Source organism: Panulirus ornatus, chromosome 17 (genome assembly GCF_036320965.1).
Source record: "Panulirus ornatus isolate Po-2019 chromosome 17, ASM3632096v1, whole genome shotgun sequence".
NCBI classification, from domain to species: Eukaryota; Metazoa; Arthropoda; class Malacostraca; order Decapoda; family Palinuridae; genus Panulirus; species Panulirus ornatus.
In genome coordinates, this window is record NC_092240.1 from 22,760,746 (window position 1) to 22,785,583 (window position 24,838).

General features: G+C 41.4%; 1 protein-coding gene across 1 annotated transcript in view; it reads right to left on the bottom strand.

The window, feature by feature from the left end:
- Positions 1 to 24,838, bottom strand: part of LOC139754417 (uncharacterized) — an 87,010-nt gene that overhangs the window by 33,419 nt on the left and 28,753 nt on the right. Inside the window, exons 5-6 of the mRNA XM_071671694.1 lie at positions 17,420 to 17,857; positions 6,460 to 6,640 (exon numbers count right to left, since the gene is read on the bottom strand). Of these exons, the coding sequence (XP_071527795.1) occupies positions 6,460 to 6,640; positions 17,420 to 17,857 (619 nt within the window). The remainder of the gene's footprint in view (positions 1 to 6,459; positions 6,641 to 17,419; positions 17,858 to 24,838) is intronic.

Below are 24,838 nucleotides of genomic sequence, written 5' to 3' on the forward strand. Positions count from 1 at the left end.
GGATATGGAAAGGGAGCTGTGGTTTCAGTGCATTATTCATGACAGCTAGAGACTGAGTGTAAACGAATGTGGCCTTTGTTGTCTTTTCCTATCGCTGCCTCGCATACATGCAGGGGAAGGGGGTTGTCATTCCATATGTGGCGGGGTGGTGACGGGAATGAACAAAGGCAGCAAGTATGAATTATACACGTGTATATATGTATATGTCTGTGTATGTAAATATATGTACACGTTGAAATGTATAGGTATGTATATGTGCGTGTGTGGCAGTGTATGTATATACATGTGTATGTGGGTAGGTTGGGCCATTCTTTCGTCTGTTTCCTTGCGCTACCTCGGTAACATGGGAGACAGCGACAAAGTATAATAAATATAAAAATAATGATATTTATTTTATTATTTTATTTATTTTGCTTTGTCACTGTCTCCCGCGTTTGCGAGGTAGCACAAGGAAACAGATGAAAGAAATGGCCCAACCCACCCCCATACACAATGTACACACATACATGTCCACACACACAAATATACATACCTATACATCTCAATGTACACATATGTACACACACAGACACATACATATAAACCCATGCACACAATTCACACTGTCTGCCTTTATTCATTCCCATCGCCACCTCGCCACACATGGAATACCATCCCCCTCCCCCCTCATGTGTGCGAGGTAGCACTAGGAAAAGACAACAAAGGCCCCATTTGTTCACACTCAGTCTCTAGCTGTCATGCAATAATGCCCGAAATCACAGCTCCCTTTCCACATCCAGGCCCCACACAACTTTCCATGGTTTAACCCAGACCTGAACATGCAGGAGGGTGAAAGGAGGGCAAGGAATAGCGTGAATTGGATCGATGTGGTATACCGGGGTTGACGTGCTGTCAGTGGATTGAATCAGGGCATGTGAAGCGTCTGGGGTGAACCATGGAAAGCTGTGTAGGTATGTATATTTGCGTGTGTGGACGTATGTATATACATGTGTATGGGGGTGGGTTGGGCCATTTCTTTCGTCTGTTTCCTTGCGCTACCTCGCAAACGCGGGAGACAGCAGAAAAAAAAAAAAAAAATAATAATAATAATAATAATAATAGAGTTGTTAGAAAAGTTGTTAGAAGCAGTGAAAAGTTTTTATCGAGGATGTAAGGCATGTGTACGTGTAGGAAGAGAGGAAAGTGATTGGTTCTCAGTGAATGTAGGTTTGCGGCAGGGGTGTGTGATGTCTCCATGGTTGTTTAATTTGTTTATGGATGGGGTTGTTAGGGAGGTAAATGCAAGAGTTTTGGAAAGAGGGGCAAGTATGAAGTCTGTTGGGGATGAGAGAGCTTGGGAAGTGAGTCAGTTGTTGTTTGCTGATGATACAGCGCTGGTGGCTGATTCATGTGAGAAACTGCAGAAGCTGGTGACTGAGTTTGGTAAAGTGTGTGGAAGAAGAAAGTTAAGAGTAAATGTGAATAAGAGCAAGGTTATTAGGTACAGTAGGGTTGAGGGTCAAGTCAATTGGGAGGTGAGTTTGAATGGAGAAAAACTGGAGGAAGTGAAGTGTTTTAGATATCTGGGAGTGGATCTGGCAGCGGATGGAACCATGGAAGCGGAAGTGGATCATAGGGTGGGGGAGGGGGCGAAAATTCTGGGGGCCTTGAAGAATGTGTGGAAGTCGAGAACATTATCTCGGAAAGCAAAAATGGGTATGTTTGAAGGAATAGTGGTTCCAACAATGTTGTATGGTTGCGTGGCGTGGGCTATGGATAGAGTTGTGCGCAGGAGGATGGATGTGCTGGAAATGAGATGTTTGAGGACAATGTGTGGTGTGAGGTGGTTTGATCGAGTGAGTAACGTAAGGGTAAGAGAGATGTGTGGAAATAAAAAGAGCGTGGTTGAGAGAGCAGAAGAGGGTGTTTTGAAGTGGTTTGGGCACATGGAGAGGATGAGTGAGGAAAGATTGACCAAGAGGATATATGTGTCGGAGGTGGAGGGAACAAGGAGAAGAGGGAGACCAAATTGGAGGTGGAAAGATGGAGTGAAAAAGATTTTGTGTGATCGGGGCCTGAACATGCAGGAGGGTGAAAGGAGGGCAAGGAATAGAGTGAATTGGAGCGATGTGGTATACCGGGGTTGACGTGCTGTCAGTGGATTGAATCAAGGCATGTGAAGCATCTGGGGTAAGCCATGGAAAGCTGTGTAGGTATGTATATTTGCGTGTGTGGACGTATGTATATACATGTGTATGGGGGGGGTTGGGCCATTTCTTTCGTCTGTTTCCTTGCGCTACCTCGCAAACGCGGGAGACAGCGACAAAGTATAATAAATAAAAAAAATAAAATAATAATAGAAGAGTGAGAAGAGTGGGAGGTGGGTTGATTAGAAAGGGTAGTGAGTGGTGGGATGAAGAAGTAAGATTATTAGTGAAAGAGAAGAGAGAGGCATTTGGACGATTTTTGCAGGGAAAAAATGCAATTGAGTGGGAGATGTATAAAAGAAAGAGACAGGAGGTCAAGAAAATGGTGCAAGAGGTGAAAAAGAGGGCAAATGAGAGTTGAGGTGAGAGAGTATCATTAAATTTTAGGGAGAATAAAAAGATGTTCTGGAAGGAGGTAAATAAAGTGCGTAAGACAAGGGAGCAAATGGGAACTTCAGTGAAGGGCGCTAATGGGGAGGTGATAACAAGTAATGGTGATGTGAGAAGGAGATAGAGTGAGTATTTTGAAGGTTTGTTGAATGTGTTTGATGATAGAGTGGGAGATATAGGGTGTTTTGGTCGAGGTGGTGTGCAAAGTGAGAGGGTTAGGGAAAATGATTTGGTAAACAGAGAAGAGGTAGTAAAAGCTTTGCGGAAGATGAAAGCCGGCAAGGCAGCAGGTTTGGATGGTATTGCAGTGGAATTTATTAAAAAAGGGGGTGACTGTATTATTGACTGGTTGGTAAGGTTATTTAATGTATGTATGACTCATGGTGAGGTGCCTGAGGATTGGCGGAATGCGTGCATAGTGCCACTGTACAAAGGCAAACGGGATAAGAGTGAGTGCTCAAATTACAGAGGTATAAGTTTGTTGAGTATTCCTGGTAAATTATATGGGAGGGTATTGATTGAGAGGGTGAAGGCATGTACAGAGCATCAGATTGGGGAAGAGCAGTGTGGTTTCAGAAGTGGTAAAGGATGTGTGGATCAGGTGTTTGCTTTGAAGAATGTATGTGAGAAATACTTAGAAAAGCAAATGGATTTGTATGTAGCATTTATGGATCTGGAGAAAGCATATGATAGAGTTGATAGAGATGCTCTGTGGAAGGTATTAAGAATATATGGTGTGGGAGGCAAGTTGTTAGAAGCAGTGAAAAGTTTTTATCAAGGATGTAAGGCATGTGTATGTGTAGGAAGAGAGGAAAGTGATTGGTTCTCAGTGAATGTAGGTTTGCGGCAGGGGTGTGTGATGTCTCCATGGTTGTTTAATTTGTTTATCGATGGGGTTGTTAGGGAGGTAAATGCAAGAGTTTTGGAAAGAGGGGCAAGTATGAGGTCTGTTGTGGATGAGAGAGCTTGGGAAGTGAGTCAGTTGTTGTTCACTGATGATACAGCGCTGGTGGCTGATTCATGTGAGAAACTGCAGAAGCTGGTGACTGAGTTTGATAAAGTGTGTGAAAGAAGAAAGTTAAGAGTAAATGTGAATAAGAGCAAGGTTATTAGGTACAGTAAGGTTGAGGGTCAAGTCAATTGGGAGGTAAGTCTGAATGGAGAAAAACTGGAGGAAGTAAAGTGTTTTAGATATCTGGAAGCGGATCTGGCAGCGGATGGAACCATGGAAGTCGAAGTGGATCATAGGGTGGGGGAGGGGGCGAAAATTCTGGGAGCCTTGAAGAATGTGTGGAAGTCGAGAACATTATCTCGGAAAGCAAAAATGGGTATGTTTGAAGGAATAGTGGTTCCAACAATGTTGTATGGTTGCGTGGCGTGGGCTATGGATAGAGTTGTGTGCAGGAGGATGGATGTGCTGGAAATGAGATGTTTGAGGACAATGTGTGGTGTGAGGTGGTTTGATCGAGTGAGTAACGTAAGGGTAAGAGAGATGTGTGGAAATAAAAAGAGCGTGGTTGAGAGAGCAGAAGAGGGTGTTTTGAAATGGTTTGGGCACATGGAAAGAATGAGTGAGGAAAGATTGACCAAGAGGATATATGTGTCGGAGGTGGAGGGAACGAGGAGAAGTGGGAGACCAAAGTGGAGGTGGAAAGATGGAGTGAAAAAGATTTTGTGTGATCGGGGCCTGAACATGCAGGAGGGTGAAAGGAGGGCAAGGAATAGAGTGAATTGGATCGATGTGGTATACCGGGGTTGACGTGCTGTCAGTGGATTGAATCAGGGCATGTGAAGCGTCTGGGGTAAACCATGGAAAGCTGTGTAGATATGTATATTTGCGTGTGTGGACGTATGTATATACATGTTTATGGGGTGTGTTGGGCCATTTCTTTCGTCTGTTTCCTTGCGCTACCTTGCAAACGCGGGAGACAGCGACAAAGCAAAAAAAAAATAAAAAAAAAATAATAGAAATAAATAATAACAAACCATAGAATGGTCTCTGGGGTTTGACACTGGATGGTGGGCTTTACTTTTGGTGCAATATACATGACTGCCTGAGAGTGAAGAAGAGCAAATGGGGCTATTGTTTGACTGTTCCGTGCATGACCTCACTAATGGGAAAGCAAAAAATTAATATAAAACAATAATAACACTGTGTCTATTTACATGTCTGACACCCATTCCCACTTGGAACTCCCTAATAGGGGTGGCCATAGCAATAAAGTCTCCATAACTAGTGAACTCCAGTGCTGCTTCTTAGCCTTCAGTGCCTCACCCTTAACTAGCCACTGGCAGAGCAGCTCTAGGGCAGTGTTTGCATAGGCACCTACCTAATGGTAGTTCCTACCAACTACTACCTAATGCTCTTGCCTGACATTCCTACCTACTACTTTTATTGTCTTCATAGATTCCCAATTAGTGATGGGAGGTGCTGGAAAAGCTAACTACTGTGCATATTTTTTTTTTCATCTTATGGGGTCTCAGCAAGTGACCTACTCTACATGTAGATAGTCAAGGAAGTTGTTAGTTGAATGAAGGAATATATGGACACACCAAGAGGAAGATGGTGGATCAGAATGCTGATAGCATAGATAGAAGTAAGCAGAGAGGTGGCAGTTAGACGATGGTTCGATATATGCTTACCTACCTACACAGTAGACCCCCCCCAGCACCGCTCACCTTCCAATGCGGCCTGTTGCACGGGAGTAGCAGACAAACCCTGCCAAGGTACCCACTCCTCGCTACAACAAATCGCCCTCAGGAACTGGTACCTGCCCTTGTAGCTTCGGAAGAACAGCCTAGTCCTGCTCACCACAAGTGCACAAAGGGGGAACCACCTCCACCAGCCCGACGGCTGACACCAGATGTACAAGGTAAGCCCAATTGTTAACCTGTGCTCTTGGACCACATCCTGTGAAGGGAGTGGGTTCAGGTTAGGGCTTTTACTGAGCACACCTCTAGGTCCCGGTAAGTAAGCCCTAACCCTCTGAGAGCACTCGCACTTTCTTGGCACCATGAGCCACACCAATTTAATGTGGCAGATGTCACATGAGCGGTGCCTTTCCCAGTGAAATCCCATATACCCTGAAGGACTTCCGGGGTGCCGTAATAGCTGCACTTGTGTTGGTGTGCAGCTGAAAGTGCGACATGGACTCCAGAGATTTGCATGTCAATTATAATAGCCTCTGTACCTTTGGAAGCCATGATGTCCGGCTTCCTAAAGGACCCCACAATCAGAATGCAAGGTTCACAGGACACTTTGTACCCCCTCTGCCTCAGCCATCCAGCCAAACAGGCATTGATGTTATCATGCCTAAATGTTCCTACCTACTACATCTATCAATTGCTCTTACCATTTAGCCAAAAGGCAGGGCTAGTGCATAGAGCTAACAACAAAAAATCTAGTTACGAAGAATGAGCTGTGGTTTTGTAAAGTGTTACGTATGACAAGGAGAGATTTGTAAGTTTGTAGACAGAATGCCAGTAGTCCATGTGTGGGTGAGGCATAAAGAAAAGAAAACTACCTAGGTCAGAGGAGTGCAACTTGACAGCCACTGAAGTGTTGGCTAACTAAGCAGCCGTCAATATCCCTCCCAATACTCTGGCAGGTAGTACTGGCAATCTACCTCTCTGGTCATTCGCTGCCTATCAACTACTACTTACAAATAATAACAGTAACAATCATTTTTTTATGCACATTTGCCTGTCCCTTATCAGTGAGGTAGCACTGGAAACAGACAAAGAAACGGTCTCCTTCACTTACATTCACTCTCTAACTAAGATGTTCGATACACTGAAAACTGAGCCCCATATCCACAGCCATGCTCCACAGAGTTTTCTGTGATATCATAATAACAATAACAAAAATAATGATAAAACTCACCTCCAAAGTTAGGATTGCCATATTTGCGGTAATATTCTGACTTTCTTTCTGCGCCATCTAATTTTCTATCTTTACGACTGGAGAAACGCAAGAGAACTGCTTTAGTACGTGGGCATGGAACTCCCAGTCTCCATCGTCCTGGAGGCACTGGGACAGCTACATCTTCTATACGAACACTGCCCTAAAAGTAGACCAATAACAGTATCTTTTATAACAAAGTACAGCGCATCCTCTAAACTCACACTAAAAGGAGTGCAAGAGTGTGGAATAGATATATTCTGCACTTTTAGTAGAAAAACTTATATCTCCAACAGTCATACCACTTTTTCCCAAAACATGACCATATCCTCCCATGCCTGAACTCTATGGTCTGGGTTTGGGACATAATGGAAAAGTAGGTTTCCAAAAAGTTTTTGAAGGATGTGGCATTTAATGTGTCTGGATGTGGGAGGGTACATCAAATTTAAGTTTTATGGATATATATCCCTCAAACTGTATTTGCCTATTCTTATCTTACCATAAGTGGTGTATCATAAGGTATATCTGTCTACTAAAGTCATAGTAATGGTAGCAGATGTTAAAAAGAGAACACATCATAAAATCCCCCAGTACATCTCTGCTTCTGTTCCATTTAGTATTATTTCTTTTTTCTTTCGCATCTGTATGCCATTTCTCATGATCAGCAAGGTGACACCATGAACAGACAAAGAAAAAGGCCTCATTCACCCACAATCATTCTCTAGATACCATCTGTAATGCACCAAAACCACAGCCCAATTTATCACTACCACATCCTACATACATATCTGTGGCTCCCCTATCTGCTTCACATGCCCTGGTTCACTCCAGTGACAGCATATATAACATATTGCTCCAGTTCACTCTATCCCATTCACACCTTTCACCCTCCTGAATGTTCAGGCCCTAAGCACTCAAATCTGTTTCACTCCATCCTTCCATCTCCAGTTTGGTCTCCCCCTTCTCCTTGTCCACTCCAATTCTGAAACAAATAACTTCTATGTCAATCTCTCCTCACTTATTCTCTTCATATGTCCAAACCATTTCAGCTAACCCTCTTCAGCTCTCTCAAACACACTCATCTTATCACCTCACCTTTATCTTACCCTTATATTACTCAATCAACCCTCCTCACACCATATAATGCTCTCCATTTAATTTCCAACACAATATAGCACACCATATATTCATTTATTCATATATTCATAACACGACTGGTAGAAGCAACAGATAGAAGTAGTAAGTAGGAACATTAGACAAGAGCATTATATAGAAATATTACGAGGGAATAATGGGTTCGAACATTATACAGGAACGTTAGGAAGACACATTAGGTAGAAGTGGTCAACAGGGACATTAGGTAGGAGCCTCTAAAAACACTACATTAAAGTTACCCCCTGCCAATGGCCTGCTAAGGGTAAGGCATTAAAGGCTAAGCAGTGGAGTTCACCAGTTATGGAGACTCTTTTGCCCTGGCAACCTCAATGAGGGAGTTACCAAAGGGAGCAGGCATCAGAGATATAGATATAAAGAAAAAAAAGACTACCCTTTTCTGTACATTCTCACCTACAGCTCATTCGCATCCATACAACATTGTTGGAACTTCTATCCTTCAGACACCCATTTTCACCCTCCCAGATAGTGACCATTCTTTCCACATATTCCTCAATACTCTTAAATACCTTCATCCCCTCACCCACCCCATGACTCACCTCTGCTTCCATGGTTCTAATAACTTCCATATCAACAATCAGGTATCTAAAATGCTTCACTTCTAGTTTTTCTTCATTCAAACCCCCATCCCAACTAACCAGTCCCTCTGTTCTGGTAATCCTAATAACCACTTTTAATCACATTCACTCTCAACCTTCCCCTTTCACACACTTTCCCAAACTCACTCCAATCTGCCATCTCTGTCCCTCTGTTTTGGTAATCCTAATAACCACCTTTAATCACATTCACTCTTAACCTTCCCCTTTCACACACTCTCCCAAACTTAATCCAATCTGCCATCAGCACAAATGTCATAAGGAAACAACAACTCACTCACTTCCAAGTTTCCGAATCCTTACAGATTGCATACTGCCACTCACTCCAATACCCTCACATTTATCTCCTTTACCAGCCCATCCATAAACGTATTAAACAGCAATGGTGAATCACACACCCTAGCCACTGACCCACCTTCATCTGGAATAACTCACCCTTCTCCCAGCCTACTGTCTCACATGCCTTCCTCTCTAGACAAAAATTCTTCAAAGCTTCAAATAGCTTTCTTCCTCTGCCATATACTCATAATACCTTCCATAAAGCATCTCCATCAATCTCATCATATGCTTTCTCCAAATCCATAAATGCCACATACAAATCCTTGTTTCACTAATTATTTCTCACACATGCTTCAAACCAAAAAATCTGATCCATATATCCTCTACCATCCCTGAAATCAAAGTTCCTCTGCAACCTGACGCTCTGTGCATGGCACCACCCTCTTAATCAACACTCTTCCACATAACTAATCAGGTACACACAACAAACTTATACCTCTGTAATCTGAAAATTCACCTATTTCCCCCCCTCACTTTTATACAAAGGCACTATACAACTATCCTGTCAACCCTCAGGCACCTCAATATGATCCATACAAATACCAAAAATTCTAATTCACCAAGCAAGAACAAAGTCACACCCTTTCTTAAGAAATTCAATCACAAAACCATCTACACCAGCCACTTTACCACATTTCATTATATACAAGGCTTTCACCATCTCTTCTCTCTTCACCAAACCAATTGCCATAACTCTCTCACTTCTTATACCTCCCTGACTCAAACACCCAACATCTGCTAATAATTATCAAACACATACAACAATCTTTCAAAGTACTCACTCCATCTTTTCCTCACTTCATCACTGCCTGTTACCACTTCCCCATTTGACCTCTTTGTCAGTGTTCCACTCTCTCACTTCTCACACCTCCCTGACTCAAACACCCAACATCTGCTATTAATCATCAAACACATACAACGATCCTTCAAAGTACTCACTCCATCTTTTCCTCGCTTCATCACTGCCTGTTACCACTTCCCTATTTGACCCCTTTGCCATTGTTCCAATGAATTCTTTTGTTCTCACATTATCAGCCTCTTTCAAAAACATACTCTTTTTCAACCCCTGCAGCTTTCTCTTGACTTCTTGCCACTTTATCTTGTATGCTTCCCAATGAAACATACACCCTCCCTGTAAGTACCACCCATACATTTCTCTTCACTCTTTCCCTAGCAACATTACTTTGTCATCCCACCTCTCACTACTCTTTCTTGCACGCCACATACCACCCACTTCTCTCACAAATATCAACACTGCTTTCCTAAGTAACTCCTATTCTTCACCCTCTCCCCTAGCATTGTCTCCTCTTACCTTTTGCAATTAAACATTCAATCACTCCTGATATTTCTTCACACATCTCTTCTTCAAGCTCACTTACTTTCATCATACTCTTCTCATTCATAAAATCTCAACAAAACTTCACCCTCACCACTTAATGATCAGACATCCCACCAGCTGCCCCTCTCAGCATATTCACATCCAAGAGTCTCTCTTTTGCTCACGTATCAATCAGTATGTAATCTAATATTATATATCAATACCCATGTATCATTTATATCTCTCTTTTTAAACTAGGTATTTCCAGTCACTAGTGCTATTTCAGCACACAACTCCAAAATCTGTCCACCACTTTCACTGACCCAGTTATACCCTCAACTGCAACATTACTCACTATTGCATTTAACACACTGTTAATACTTGGTCTCTTAAAAAAAAAAAAAAGGCTAATACACTTATTCAACTGCTCCTAAAACAATTGCCTCTCTTCATTTATCTTCTCTTGGGCATGTGCATAAACAATAATAATCACCCGTTTCTTGTAATCCACTTTCGTTTTACCCACATCAGTTTGGAGCTCATCCAATAATCTTTTCAAAGTTTCTTTGCTCTTCCTTTCTTATCCTGGTTTACTTGTTCCTCACTCTTATATACCTTGAAAGTGCTGGCTGGCTGGCATACGGTCTATATCTTCACCACTACACACACCTTAAAGTTCCTAGGCTTTTTGATCGTCATTTGTTAAACCATTATTTCCTCTTTCTGACCATTTCCTTTGTACTTGAGGCTAAAGGTACCCATGCTCCTACTCCCTCATTATAAATTTCTCTCTGCAAGAGCCCTGTTTCCTGGCTACTGAGATCCATTCTTCTTGTATGGGTCTTGACCCACAGAAGACTCATGGTCTTGGTGAAATTTCACCAAATGTGTTGAAAATGTGTGCAGAAATGGTGGATGAACATCTTGAAATACTGTTTAAGATATCACTAGAGAGAGACAAAAAGCCAAGGAAATGAAAATGGGCAAACATCACATATATCTACAAGAAATGAGACTTGGAGCACTGAACACTGATGAGTGTGGTCTGTACAGTTCGGAAGATTGCCTAACTGACACACAGCATGGTTTAAGGGACAGACAGGAGGTCATATATACCTAAACTCTCATATTTCTATGAGTGAAAGGGTACTGGAGGGTGAGAAATGGGGGAAGAACATGTGGAATAGTGTACGTGAGGGAGGGATGTAAGGAAAGGAATAATGGTGATTCTCTTGCCATGGCCACACTCTCTTGATGGGAGCTTCCAGAGGGAATGGGTGTCAGAGATATAGATAAATGGATAGTGAAATCTTTCATAGACAAAAGGGAAGAATAAGTGGACTGTTTGTAGAAGAATCACCAAGCAGGAATAAGAATGAAATTCCTTCAGTGGAGAATATTACCTAAATGGAAGGGAACAGAGAACACATGCCGAAATAGCCTTCTAAAAATGAGTCAACATAAATGTGTGCAATCATGCCTTGAAAAGATTTGTAAACTGTGTGTAATGATACTGGGAGCATATAAAATGCATTCACTCCTAAAAAACATAATTTTCACTTAAAGAGACAAGGAGCATCCATGCAACTAGCACTGAACACCCTTCCACATCATCACAGAGTGAAATGTGCATATGCCTCTTCTGGCATTTTCTTCAAAAATATATGATATAGATTTACTATATATTCATTACACTTAGTTGCTGTCTCCCGCATTAACGAGGTAGCTTAAGGAAACAGACGAAAGCGTGGCCTAACCCACCCACATACACATGTATATACATAAATGTTCATACATGCACATATACATACCTGTACATTTTTAACATCTACATACATATACATATATACACATGTACATATTCATACTTGCTGCCTTCATCCATTCCCATCACTACCCCGCCACACATGAAACAGCACCCCCTCCTACAGCATGCACACGAGGTAGTGCTAGGAAAAGACAGAAAAGGCCACATTCGTTCACACGCAGTCTCTAGCTGTCATGTGTAATGCACCAAAACCACAGCTCCCTTTCCACATCCAGGCCCCATAAAACTTTCCATGGTTTACCCCAGAAGCTTCCCATGCCCTGGTTCAATCCATTGACAGCATGTCCACCCTGGTATACCACATCATTCCAATTCACTTTATTCCTTGCACGCCTTTCACCCTCCTGTATGTTCAGGCCTTGATCGCTCAAAATCTTTTTTAGTCCATCCTTCGACCTCCAATTTGGTTTCCCACTTCTCCTCATTCCCTCCACCTCGGACACATATATCCTCTTTTTTTCAATCTTTCCTCACTCATTCTGCTCTCTCAACCACACTCTTTTTATTACCACACCTCTCTCTTACCCTTTCATTACTTATTCATTCAAACCATCTCACACCACGTATTGTTCTCAAACATTTAATTTCCAATGCATCAACCCTCCTCCACACAACCTTATCTATAGCCCATGCCTCACAACCATATAACATTGTTGGAACCACTATTCCTTCAAACATACCCATTTTTGCTCCTTTAGATAATGTTCTCGCCTTCCACACATTCTTCAACGCTCCTAGAACCTTCGCCCCTCCCCCATCCTATGACACTTCCAATTCTATGGTTCCACCTGTGGTTAAATCCGCTCCCAGACATCATTTTCAGAATTTTCTTCATTTTTTGCACATATGGAGATGGATCATGGAGACAATGCTGCTATTCAAGAGATAAACAACCATGGTGAAGTAACACATCTGTGATACATTCCTACAGTTACTTTAAACCTTACTCACACAATAATTTCCTTTCACTTATATCTATCTTAAAAGTTCTTAACAGGATTCAGATGTCTTCCATAAACCATATGGAGGAATAAATTCGTAGAGAGAACTTTCCAATTTACTTTATTATATGCTTTTTCTAAATCAATACTTGTTATATACATCTTATTCTCAAAAATCCATCTTGCTCACCAGGGTTCATTCATCATTTCAACATAATCTATCATGACCCCACCATACATCTTTCCATCTATGCTAATGCTAAGAACAGCTATTCTTTCGTAACTATTAAACCCTTTTACTCTTTTTCCTTTTTGCAGTGGAACCATTACTGTTTTAACCACTCACCTGAGATGCAATCTAATCAACACCAGTGTTGTCAAACTTCTATATCGTGCCCAGCCCTACGGTTATATCCCCAGCTTTTGTCAGGCATTTGAGCCTCCTAGTCTACTGTACCCTCTATTTTCATACAAATTTCTATCAATCTATTTACTTCTAACCAGTAAAGTATTGTCCTCATTCAACACTTTAATTTCTCCCAATGTCATCTAAAAATTCTTAAAGAACATCTCCCATTGTTACTTGACAATCTAACCTTTCCCACCTGCCTAAATACCCACTTGTAAGCTACAGAGGTTTCTTCCATTGCTTAGGTGAAGGAAAAAATTTTGTTCTCAGTATCCCTAAAACCATTAATAGAGGTGCATGGTTGCTGACCTGAAGGTTATTCATGCATGGCAACCAAAGAAAATAAAAAAAATTGGACAATTAAGTGATAAGGAAAAGCACTTACGTATCAGTTGGTAAGGAAAGTGAAGAAAAAAAATGAAATATGTGGAAAATTAAATTTTTTTAGTGGGATTACATAAAAAGGAAGAAAGCCAGCACAAAAGGCTACACTCATTAACTCCTATGGAATTATGTAACAAATGAGTTAACTTCTCTTTATGTAATCCTAGGGTGCTGGAGGACTTTGATCAGATGACAGATAAAGTGCTACCCTATTTCCACGGAAAAACACCTCCAGTATTCTCCATATACACGACAACCACTCTCCATCACACTTAAATTTAGTTGTCCAATATTTTCTAACCAATCTCAAGTTATTCACCATCAACAATGTGTCTGTGTACAAAAAAAGAGTAGTACGGGAAACTAAATTCAAGAGCGAAACAAAAACCTTCATTCTTTTCCCACAATGTGCCAGCCACTCTACCTCATCATGCTCAATTTTAGTGTGTGAACTGTAACATTTCTTTATACTTTCATGTTATTTGCCACCAACAATGAACTGGCCTGTGTATGAAATAAAAGTAGCATGTGACACCAAGCTGAATGATAAGATTCAAACACATCTCCAATTCCTTTTTTTCTTGTTGGGAGCTGTCAGACAGATCGCAAATACACCCTATCTCCACCGCTCACTCAACAGCAGACAAGGCCAACACAAAGGTACTTGTATAACTATCTGAGAACTTTTTCTTACTGCTGAATGCTCATGTGTCATCTCATTGAGCAAAACATTTTTTTTTATTTCTTTAAACTGTACATCTGCAGATGGAAACTGCATCCAACACCACCAGTTAAGAAAAACTTTTTTTTAAAGAAATTTCTTCAGATATCTTTATCTACTTTTCCTTGCTCAATTCATTCCAGGCATTCTATTCTTTATCTACCTTCCATTCATTTCAACCACTTGAAAGATCCTGTTTCCAATTAACATTCTAGCATTTCCCATCCACCTTAGTGCTTCTTTCTTTCTATATCTGTGGCAGGTACAACTGATGCATTTTTCATATACCTCGACATCACTTCAAACTCATGTTGTATGTTTCATCAGCACTGTTCTGAGTCTTGTCAGAATTCTATGCATCTATCTATTCATCATCAGTAATCCATTCCCAATTCAAAAGAGAGGATCAAGTACATAAAGCCTCCAAGACATCACACAAAAACATCCTCAACATATGTCTAGTTTGTTTAATTGAAGCATATTAGTCCATACTTATAAAACTGCTTTTTATTTCTTCAATTCATTAAATATATTGATTTAGCAAGTTAGACTAGTGCCTTCATTCATATCATCTCCAAAGATAAAATGCTTCCACTGCATCCAAGCTTCAATCATTTATCTGACAGCTTTATCTGAAATATCCCGACCCAAAATATTTCATCTCTTACATGGTCTATCTCTTCTCTGTATCTTCTAGTGTACTGCTATACACCTTCTTGATATGAAGCAGTACAAATTACATTTCCCAGCTTTGCCATACTTACTTTTGTGTCTCAAGTACACTTCTAGCAGGACCATCTATGATAAAATGCTAACCTACATACTACCATCATACATCTAACAAGCTCCTAGCTACTCTCCTGACAGCATTTATATTATGTATATAACCCAAGAGGTGAAAAAAAGGGCAAATGAGAGTTGGGGTGAGAGACTATCAGTAAATTTTAGGGAGAATAAAAAGATGTTCTGGAAGGAGGTAAATAGGGTGCGTAAGACAAGGGAGCAAATGGGAACTTCAGTGAAGGGCGTAAATGGGGAGGTGATAACAAGTAGTGGTGATGTGAGAAGGAGATGGAATGAGTATTTTGAAGGTTTGTTGAATGTGTCTGATGACAGAGTGGCAGATATAGGGTGTTTTGGTCGTGGTGGTGTGCAAAGTGAGAGGGTTAGGGAAAATGATTTGGTAAACAGAGAAGAGGTAGTAAAAGCTTTGCGGAAGATGAAAGCCGGCAAGGCAGCAGGTTTGGATGGTATTGCAGTGGAATTTATTAAAAAAGGGGGTGACTGTATTGTTGACTGGTTGGTAAGGTTATTTAATGTATGTATGACTCATGGTGAGGTGCCTGAGGATTGGCGGAATGCGTGCATAGTGCCATTGTACAAAGGCAAAGGGGATAAGAGTGAGTGCTCAAATTACAGAGGTATAAGTTTGTTGAGTATTCCTGGTAAACTATATGGGAGGGTATTGATTGAGAGGGTGAAGGCATGTACAGAGCATCAGATTGGGGAAGAGCAGTGCGGTTTCAGAAGTGGTAGAGGATGTGTGGATCAGGTGTTTGCTTTGAAGAATGTATGTGAGAAATACTTAGAAAAGCAAATGGATTTGTATGTAGCATTTATGGATCTGGAGAAGGCATATGATAGAGTTGATAGAGATGCTCTGTGGAAGGTATTAAGAATATATGGTGTGGGAGGCAAGTTGTTAGAAGCAGTGAAAAGTTTTTATCGAGGATGTAAGGCATGTGTACGTGTAGGAAGAGAGGAAAGTGATTGGTTCTCAGTGAATGTAGGTTTGCGGCAGGGGTGTGTGATGTCTCCATGGTTGTTTAATTTGTTTATGGATGGGGTTGTTAGGGAGGTAAATGCAAGAGTCCTGGAAAGAGGGGCAAGTATGAAGTCTGTTGGGGATGAGAGAGCTTGGGAAGTGAGTCAGTTGTTGTTCGCTGATGATACAGCGCTGGTGGCTGATTCATGTGAGAAACTGCAGAAGCTGGTGACTGAGTTTGGTAAAGTGTGTGGAAGAAGAAAGTTAAGAGTAAATGTGAATAAGAGCAAGGTTATTAGGTACAGTAGGGTTGAGGGTCAAGTCAATTGGGAGGTGAGTTTGAATGGAGAAAAACTGGAGGAAGTGAAGTGTTTTAGATATCTGGGAGTGGATCTGGCAGCGGATGGAACCATGGAAGCGGAAGTGGATCATAGGGTGGGGGAGGGGGCGAAAATTTTGGGAGCCTTGAAAAATGTGTGGAAGTCGAGAACATTATCTCGGAAAGCAAAAATGGGTATGTTTGAAGGAATAGTGGTTCCAACAATGTTGTATGGTTGCGAGGCGTGGGCTATGGATAGAGTTGTGCGCAGGAGGATGGATGTGCTGGAAATGAGATGTTTGAGGACAATGTGTGGTGTGAGGTGGTTTGATCGAGTAAGTAACGTAAGGGTAAGAGAGATGTGTGGAAATAAAAAGAGCGTGGTTGAGAGAGCAGAAGAGGGTGTTTTGAAATGGTTTGGGCACATGGAGAGAATGAGTGAGGAAAGATTGACCAAGAGGATATATGTGTCGGAGGTGGAGGGAACGAGGAGAAGAGGGAGACCAAATTGGAGGTGGAAAGATGGAGTGAAAAAGATTTTGTGTGATCGGGGCCTGAACATGCAGGAGGGTGAAAGGAGGGCAAGGAATAGAGTGAATTGGAGCGATGTGGTATACAGGGGTTGACGTGCTGTCAGTGGATTGAATCAAGGCATGTGAAGCGTCTGGGGTAAACCATGGAAAGCTGTGTAGGTATGTATATTTGCGTGTGTGGACGTGTGTATGTACGTGTGTATGGGGGTTGGGCCATTTCTTTCGTCTGTTTCCTCGCGCTACCTCGCAAACGCGGGAGACAGCGACAAAGTATAAAAAAAAAAAAAAAAAAAAAAAAAAAAAAAAAAAAAAATATATAACCCAATATAATCCTCCTTTCCAAAAACATATAAAAAAAATCCTCTTCTCTATTTTCCCTGGATCTATGCTACACATCTTTCTGTATAACCATATGTATAATATTAGTAACCTTCTCACCTACAGATGCACATATTTTCTGCATTCTTTCACCCTCTAAAAAAAGTTATCACATGAAACCTAATACCTAGTGCAACCTGAATTGTGCTTTTAATAAATCTATAAAGTACACATATCTCAGGCATAATCAGAAAAATGTAATTTACTTTTAAAGCATATAAAAAATATATCACTTTACCTCTTCATCTGTTACTGTCTTTGTGTCGACTCTGTCTTCATCCATCTTCTCTACCTTTACTCTCAAACTTTTCTTTTTCTTCTTTGCCTTCTCTTTAATAATGTTTATCTCATTTTCTGATGAGTGACTATCACTACTACTACTACTACTGCTGTTACTTCCACTAGTCTTGCCACTATTACTACTACTGCTACTTGAAGAATCAGACAGTGAACTTTCCCCATCACTCTCACTACTGCTGCTACTGCTACTTGAACTACTACTACTGTTATCTTTTTTATTTTTCTTCTTTTTTGATCTGTCTTTCTTTTCTTTTTTTATTTTAATCTTAGGTCTTCCTTCATCACCATTACCACCATCACTGGCACAATCTTGCATCTGAAAAGAAAAATATACATGTGATACCAAATGAATCAAATTACAATGGTTATCAAATATCTAAACACAATCAACATTTGAGTAGAAGGAAAAATTAACAATGTCAGACTGAAAGCATACTCAGTATATTAATCAATAATTAATTTCTAAGTAAATTCAACCTTAAGTACAGTACCCAGAAACACTCCATGTAATTTCAAAGAAATAGTTCTTTTCTTTTCTGTTCATATTTGTTCACCATTTCCCACATTAGCAAGGTAGCACCAGAAACACACAAGGAAAAGGCTTCATTCACACATCCATACTCTAACATATCCACAATCTGGCCCCACAGATCTTTCCATGGTTTCCTCTAGGTACTTCTTATGCTTCATATCCCATGCACACCTTTCACCTCCTCAATGTTAAGGCCCTGAGCACTTGAGCCTTTTTTTTAATCCATCCTTCATCTCCATTTTGGTGTCCCCATGCTCCTTGTCCACTGTAGTTTTGATACATATATCCTTTTTGTTGACATGCTGTCAATGGATTGAACCAGGGCATGTGAAGCATCTGGGGTAAACCATGAAAAGGCCTGGATTGTGGAAAGGGAGCTGTGGTTTCGGTGCATTACACATGACAGTTAGAGACTGAGTGTGAATGAATGCAGCCTGTTTTTTGTCTGTTCCTGGTGCTACCTCACTGCAAGGAGGGGATACTATTTCATGTGTGGTGGGGTGGTGATGGAATGGATGAAGGTAGGAAGTATGAACATGTACATGAGTATATAAGTATATGTCAGTATATGTTGAAGTGTATATGTATGCATATGTGCATGTGTGGTAGTTTAAGTATATACATGTGTATGTGGGTGGGTTGGGCCATTTTTCGTCTGTTTCCCCTGCGCTATCCGCTAATGTGGGAGACGGCAATTAAGTATTTATTTTATATTTTGTCTATTATACTTTGTCATTCTCCCGCGTTAGCAAGGTAGCGCAAGGAAACAGATGATAGAATGGCCCAACCCACCCACAGTCACATGCATATACATACATGTCCACACACGCACATACACATACCTATACATCTCAACGTATAGATATATATACGCACACAGACATATACATGTGTGGTTTCAGAAGTGGTAGAGGATGTGTGGATCAGGTGTTTGCTTTGAAGAATGTATGTGAGAAATACTTAGAAAAGCAAATGGATTTGTATGTAGCATTTATGGATCTGGAGAAGGCATATGATAGAGTTGATAGAGATGCTCTGTGGAAGGTATTAAGAATATATGATGTGGGAGGAAAGTTGTTAGAAGCAGTGAAAAGTTTTTATCGAGGATGTAAGGCATGTGTACGTGTAGGAAGAGAGGAAAGTGACTGGTTCTCAGTGAATGTAGGTTTGCGGCAGGGGTGTGTGATGTCTCCATGGTTGTTTAATTTGTTTATGGATGGGGTTGTTAGGGAGGTAAATGCAAGAGTTTTGGAAAGAGGGGCAAGTATGAAGTCTGTTGGGGATGAGAGAGCTTGGGAAGTGAGTCAGTTGTTGTTCGCTGATGATACAGCGCTGGTGGCTGATTCATGTGAGAAACTGCAGAAGCTGGTGACTGAGTTTGATAAAGTGTGTGAAAGAAGAAAGTTAAGAGTAAATGTGAATAAGAGCAAGGTTATTAGGTACAGTAGGGTTGAGGGTCAAGTCAATTGGGAGGTGAGTTTGAATGGAGAAAAACTGGAGGAAGTGAAGTGTTTTAGATATCTGGGAGTGGATCTGGCAGCGGATGGAACCATGGAAGCGGAAGTGGATCATAGGGTGGGGGAGGGGGCGAAAATTCTGGGAGCCTTGAAGAATGTGTGGAAGTCGAGAACATTATCTCGGAAAGCAAAAATGGGTATGTTTGAATGAATAGTGGTTCCAACAATGTTGTATGGTTGCGAGGCGTGGGCTATGGATAGAGTTGTGCGCAGGAGGATGGATGTGCTGGAAATGAGATGTTTGAGGACAATGTGTGGTGTGAGGTGGTTTGATCGAGTAAGTAACGTAAGGGTAAGAGAGATGTGTGGAAATAAAAAGAGCGTGGTTGAGAGAGCAGAAGAGGGTGTTTTGAAATGGTTTGGGCACATGGAGAGAATGAGTGAGGAAAGATTGACCAAGAGGATATATGTGTCGGAGGTGGAGGGAACGAGGAGAAGAGGGAGACCAAATTGGAGGTGGAAAGATGGAGTGAAAAAGATTTTGTGTGATCGGGGCCTGAACATGCAGGAGGGTGAAAGGAGGGCAAGGAATAGAGTGAATTGGAGCGATGTGGTATACCGGGGTTGACGTGCTGTCAGTGGATTGAATCGGGGCATGTGAAGCGTCTGGGGTAAACCATGGAAAGCTGTGTAGGTATGTATATTTGTGTGTGTGGACGTATGTATATACATGTGTATGGGGGTGGGTTGGGCCATTTCTTTCGTCTGTTTCCTTGCGCTACCTCGCAAATGCGGGAGAAAAAAAAAAAAAAAAAAAAAAAAAAAAAAAAAAAAAAAACATAATTCATACTGTCTGCCCTTATTCATTCCCATCGCCACCCTGCCACACATGAAATGACGACAACCCCCTCCCCCCACATGTGCGCGAGGTAGCACTAAGAAAGGACAACAAAGGCCACATTCGTTCACACTCAGTCTCTAGCTGTCATGTATAATGCGCTGAAGCTACAGCTCCCTTTCCACATCCAGGCCCCACAAAACTTTCCATGGTTTACCCCAGACGCTTCACATGCCCTGGTTCATTCCACTGACAGCACGTCCACCCCGGTATACCACATCATTCCAATTCACACCTTTCACCCTCCTGTATGTTCAGGCCCCGATTACTCAAAATCTTTTTCACTCCATCTTTCCACCTCCAATTTGGTCTCCCACTTCTCCTTGTTCCCTCCACCTCTGACATATATATCCTCTTTGTCAATCTTTCCTCACTCATTCCCTCCATGAGACAAATTCATTTCAAAACACCCTCTTCTGCTCTCTCAACCACACTCTTTTTATTACCACACATCTCTCTTACCCTTTCATAACTTACTTAGTCAAACCACCTCACACCACATATTGTCCTCAAACACCTCATTTCCAGCACATCCACCCTCCTCCACACAACTCTATAGCCCATGCCTCGCAACCATATAACATTGTCGGAACCACTATTCCTTCAAACATACCCATTTTTGCTTTCCGAGATAATGTTCTCGCTTTCCACACATTTTTCAATGCTCCCAGAACTTTCATCCCCTCCCCCACCCTATGACTCACTTCAGCTTCCATGGTTCCACCCGCTGCCAAATCCACTCCCAGATATCTAAAACACTTCACTTCCTCCAGTTTTTCTCCATTCAAACTTACCTCCCAATTGACTTGTCCCTCAACTCTACTGTACCTAAGAACCTTGCTCTTATTCACAGTTACTCTCGCTTTCTTCTTTCACACACTTTACCAAACTCAGTCACCACATTCTGCAGTTTCTCACCCGAATCAGCCACCAGCACTGTGTCATCAGCGAACAACAACTAACTCACTTCCCAAGCTCTCTCGTCCACAACAGATTGCATACTTAACCCTCTCTCCAAAACTCTTGCATTCACCTCCCTAACAACCCCATCCATAAACAAATTAAGTATAAAGAATATATATATCCTTTTTGTCAAGCTCTTCTCACTCACTCTCTCCATATGTTGAAAACATTTCAGCAAAACCTCTTCTCTCTCAACCACACTCTTTTTATTACCACACCTCTCTCTTAACTTTCATTACTCATTCGATCAAACCACCTTACACCACATACTGTCCTCGAACATTTTATTGCAAACACATCCATCCTCCTCCAAACAGCCAATGCCTTGCATGCATAAAATATTGTTGGGACTACTGTTCTGTCAAACATACTCATTTTTGTCCTCCCATATATCATTCTCTCTTTCCAAACATTCTTTAGCGCTCCCAGAACCTTCACCCCCTCCCCCATCCAATGACTCGCTTCTGCTTTCATGGCTCCATTCATTGTCATATCCACTCCCAGATATCTGCAACACTTCACTTCCCCAATTTTTCTCCATTCAAATGCACACCCCAAGTAACCTGACCCTCAATCCTGCTGAACCTAACAACTTTGCACTTATCCACATTCATTCTCAACTTCCTCCTCTCGCACACACTTCCAAACCCAATCATCAACTCCTGCAGTTTCTCACTCGAATCTGCCACCAGTGCTGTATCATCAGCACAACTGACTCACTTTCCAAGCCCTCTCATTTCCCATAGACTGTATACTCGCACCCCCTCTGCAAGACCCTCACATCTGCCTCCCTCACCTTTCATCCATAAATAAACTGAATAACTATGGTGACATCACACACCCCCTGCAATGGACAAACATTCACTTGGAACTAACTCACCCCTCTTTTCTTGAGCACATGCCTTACACCCTTAACAAAAACTTTCACTGCTTCTAGCAGCTTTACTCCCTCAACATATATTCTTAAGACCTTCCACAAGGCATCTCAATCAACCCTATCATATGCCTTCTCCAAATCCATAAAATATTCTATCTTTCCAAACATTCTTCAGAGCTCCCTGAGCCTTTGCCCCCTCCCCCACCCTGACTCACTTATGCTTCTGTGGTTCCATTCACTGCTGTGTCCCAGATATCTAAAACATTCACTTCCTCCAATTTTTCTTCATTCAAACTCACACCCCATCTAACCTGTCCCATAACACTTATGTACCTAATAACCTTGCATTTATTCACATTCACTCTCAACTTCCTCCTTTCACACACTCTTCCACACTCAATCCCAACTTCTGCAGTTTCTCACTTGAATCTGCAACAAGTGTTATATCATCAACAAACATCAACTGACTCACTTCCCAAGCCCTCTCATTTTCCACAGACTGCATACTCGACCCCTCTCTACAAGACTTACATTTGCCTTCCTCACCATATCATCCATAAACAAACTGAGCAAACGAAGTAATACCATACACCCCTGCCACCAACCAGCCTTCATTTGGAACCATTAACTCTCCTCTCTTTCTACTCATAAACATGCCTTACATCCTTGACAAAAACTTCTCACTGCTTCTAGCAGCTTTAATCCCACACCATATATTAGTACCTTTCACAAGAAATCTCGATCAACCCTCACATATGCCTTCTTCAGATCCAAAAAACTACATACAAATCAATGTTTCTCAAAGTTTTTCTCACACATTCTTCAACATCCTCTAACACTGCTGAAATTACCCTCTCAATCAATGCCCTCCCATACAACTTACCAGGTATACTAAAACATTTATATCTCTGTAGTTTGAACGCACCTTTTATCACCCCTCCCTTTATACAATGGTACTATACATGCATTCTGTCAATCCTCAGGCACCTTACCCATAATCCATACATACATCAAAAACTCTAGCCACCCAATCAACACAGTAACCCCATTTCTTAATAAATTCAACTGCAATATCATCCACTTCATGTCACCTTGCCAAATTTCATCTTACATAAGGTTTTCACAACCTCTTCTCTCTTCACCAAACATCTCTCCATGACTTTTTCACTTTGCATATCACCCCAACACAAACACCTTACATTCACCATCCTCACATCAAACCCATTAAACAGTCCTTCACAATCCCCACTCCATCACCTCACTTTATCACTAACTGCCACAACTTCCCCTTCTGCTCCCTTTACTAATGTTCCTGTTTGTTCTCTTGTTTTTCACACATCATTAATCTCCTTCCAAAACATTGTATTCTCCCTAAAGTTTACTGATATCCACTCATCCTGACTCTCATTTGCCCTCTTTTCCAACTCCTGCACCTTCCTCTTGACCCCATTCTGCTTTCTCTTATACATCCCCTGATCACACACACACACACACACACACATATACACTTTTTTGTAATTGATTGCTGTTTTCCACATTAGTGAGGCAGCTCCAGGGACAGGCAAAAGGAAGGCTGCATTAACTCACATCCATTCTCTATTTGTCATATGCAATGTGCAAAAAACTATAGCCCCTTTCCACAACCAGGTCTCACAGACCTTTCCATGGTTTCCCCTTGCTGTTTTACATGCTCTGGCTCAATCCATTGACAGCACTTCAACCCAGTATACCACATCATTTCAATCTACTATATTCCTGTGCAAATCTTTCAACTAATGTACGTTCAAGTCCCAATCACTCAAAATCTTTTCCATTTCATCCCTTCATCTCCAGTTCAGTCTCTCCCTTTTCTTTGTCCCCTACAATTCTGAAATTTATATCCATCTAAGAACTTTTCCTCACTCATTCTCTCAATATGTCCAAGCTACTTCAACACACCCTCTTCAGCTCTCTCAACCACACTCTTTTCTTTACCAATTCTCTCCCTAACCCTATTACTATCCTTTTCTTTACCAATCCTCTCTCTAACCCTATTACCATCAACTCAATCAAACTACCTTACACCACATACTGTCCTGACACATGTCATTTCCAACTTCCTGCCTACGTAAACTCTCCCAGATGGTGTAGGGGTCCACATTCCTGACCGTGACGCATTCACAAGCTGTCCAGGGTCAAGTGTATAAGTTCGAATCCTGGTTACAGCAGTCAGTCCACAGTTAACTCAGCTGTTCGTCAACCCCTGAGGGTTGGTCAATAAAATGGGTACCTGGCTCAGGCGATGCTGTTTCCTGTGGGCCGGGGTGGTGCCCGGAATGGTCGAAGGCAAGCGAGTATGAATATGTATGTACATGTGTATATATGTATATGACTGTGTATGTATATGTATGTATATATGTTGATATGTACATGTATATTTATTCCTATGAGTCCACGGGGAAAATGAAACACGAAAAGTTCCCAAGTGCACTTTCGTGTAATAATCATCACATCAGGGGAGACACGAGAGAAATAAAAGTCAGTTGATATACATCAAAGAGACGAAGCTAAGACGCCATTTGGTAAACATGTGATTGTCCAAATTGTGATCCTTTCCAACATGTATATTTATGTATATGTACATGTATGAG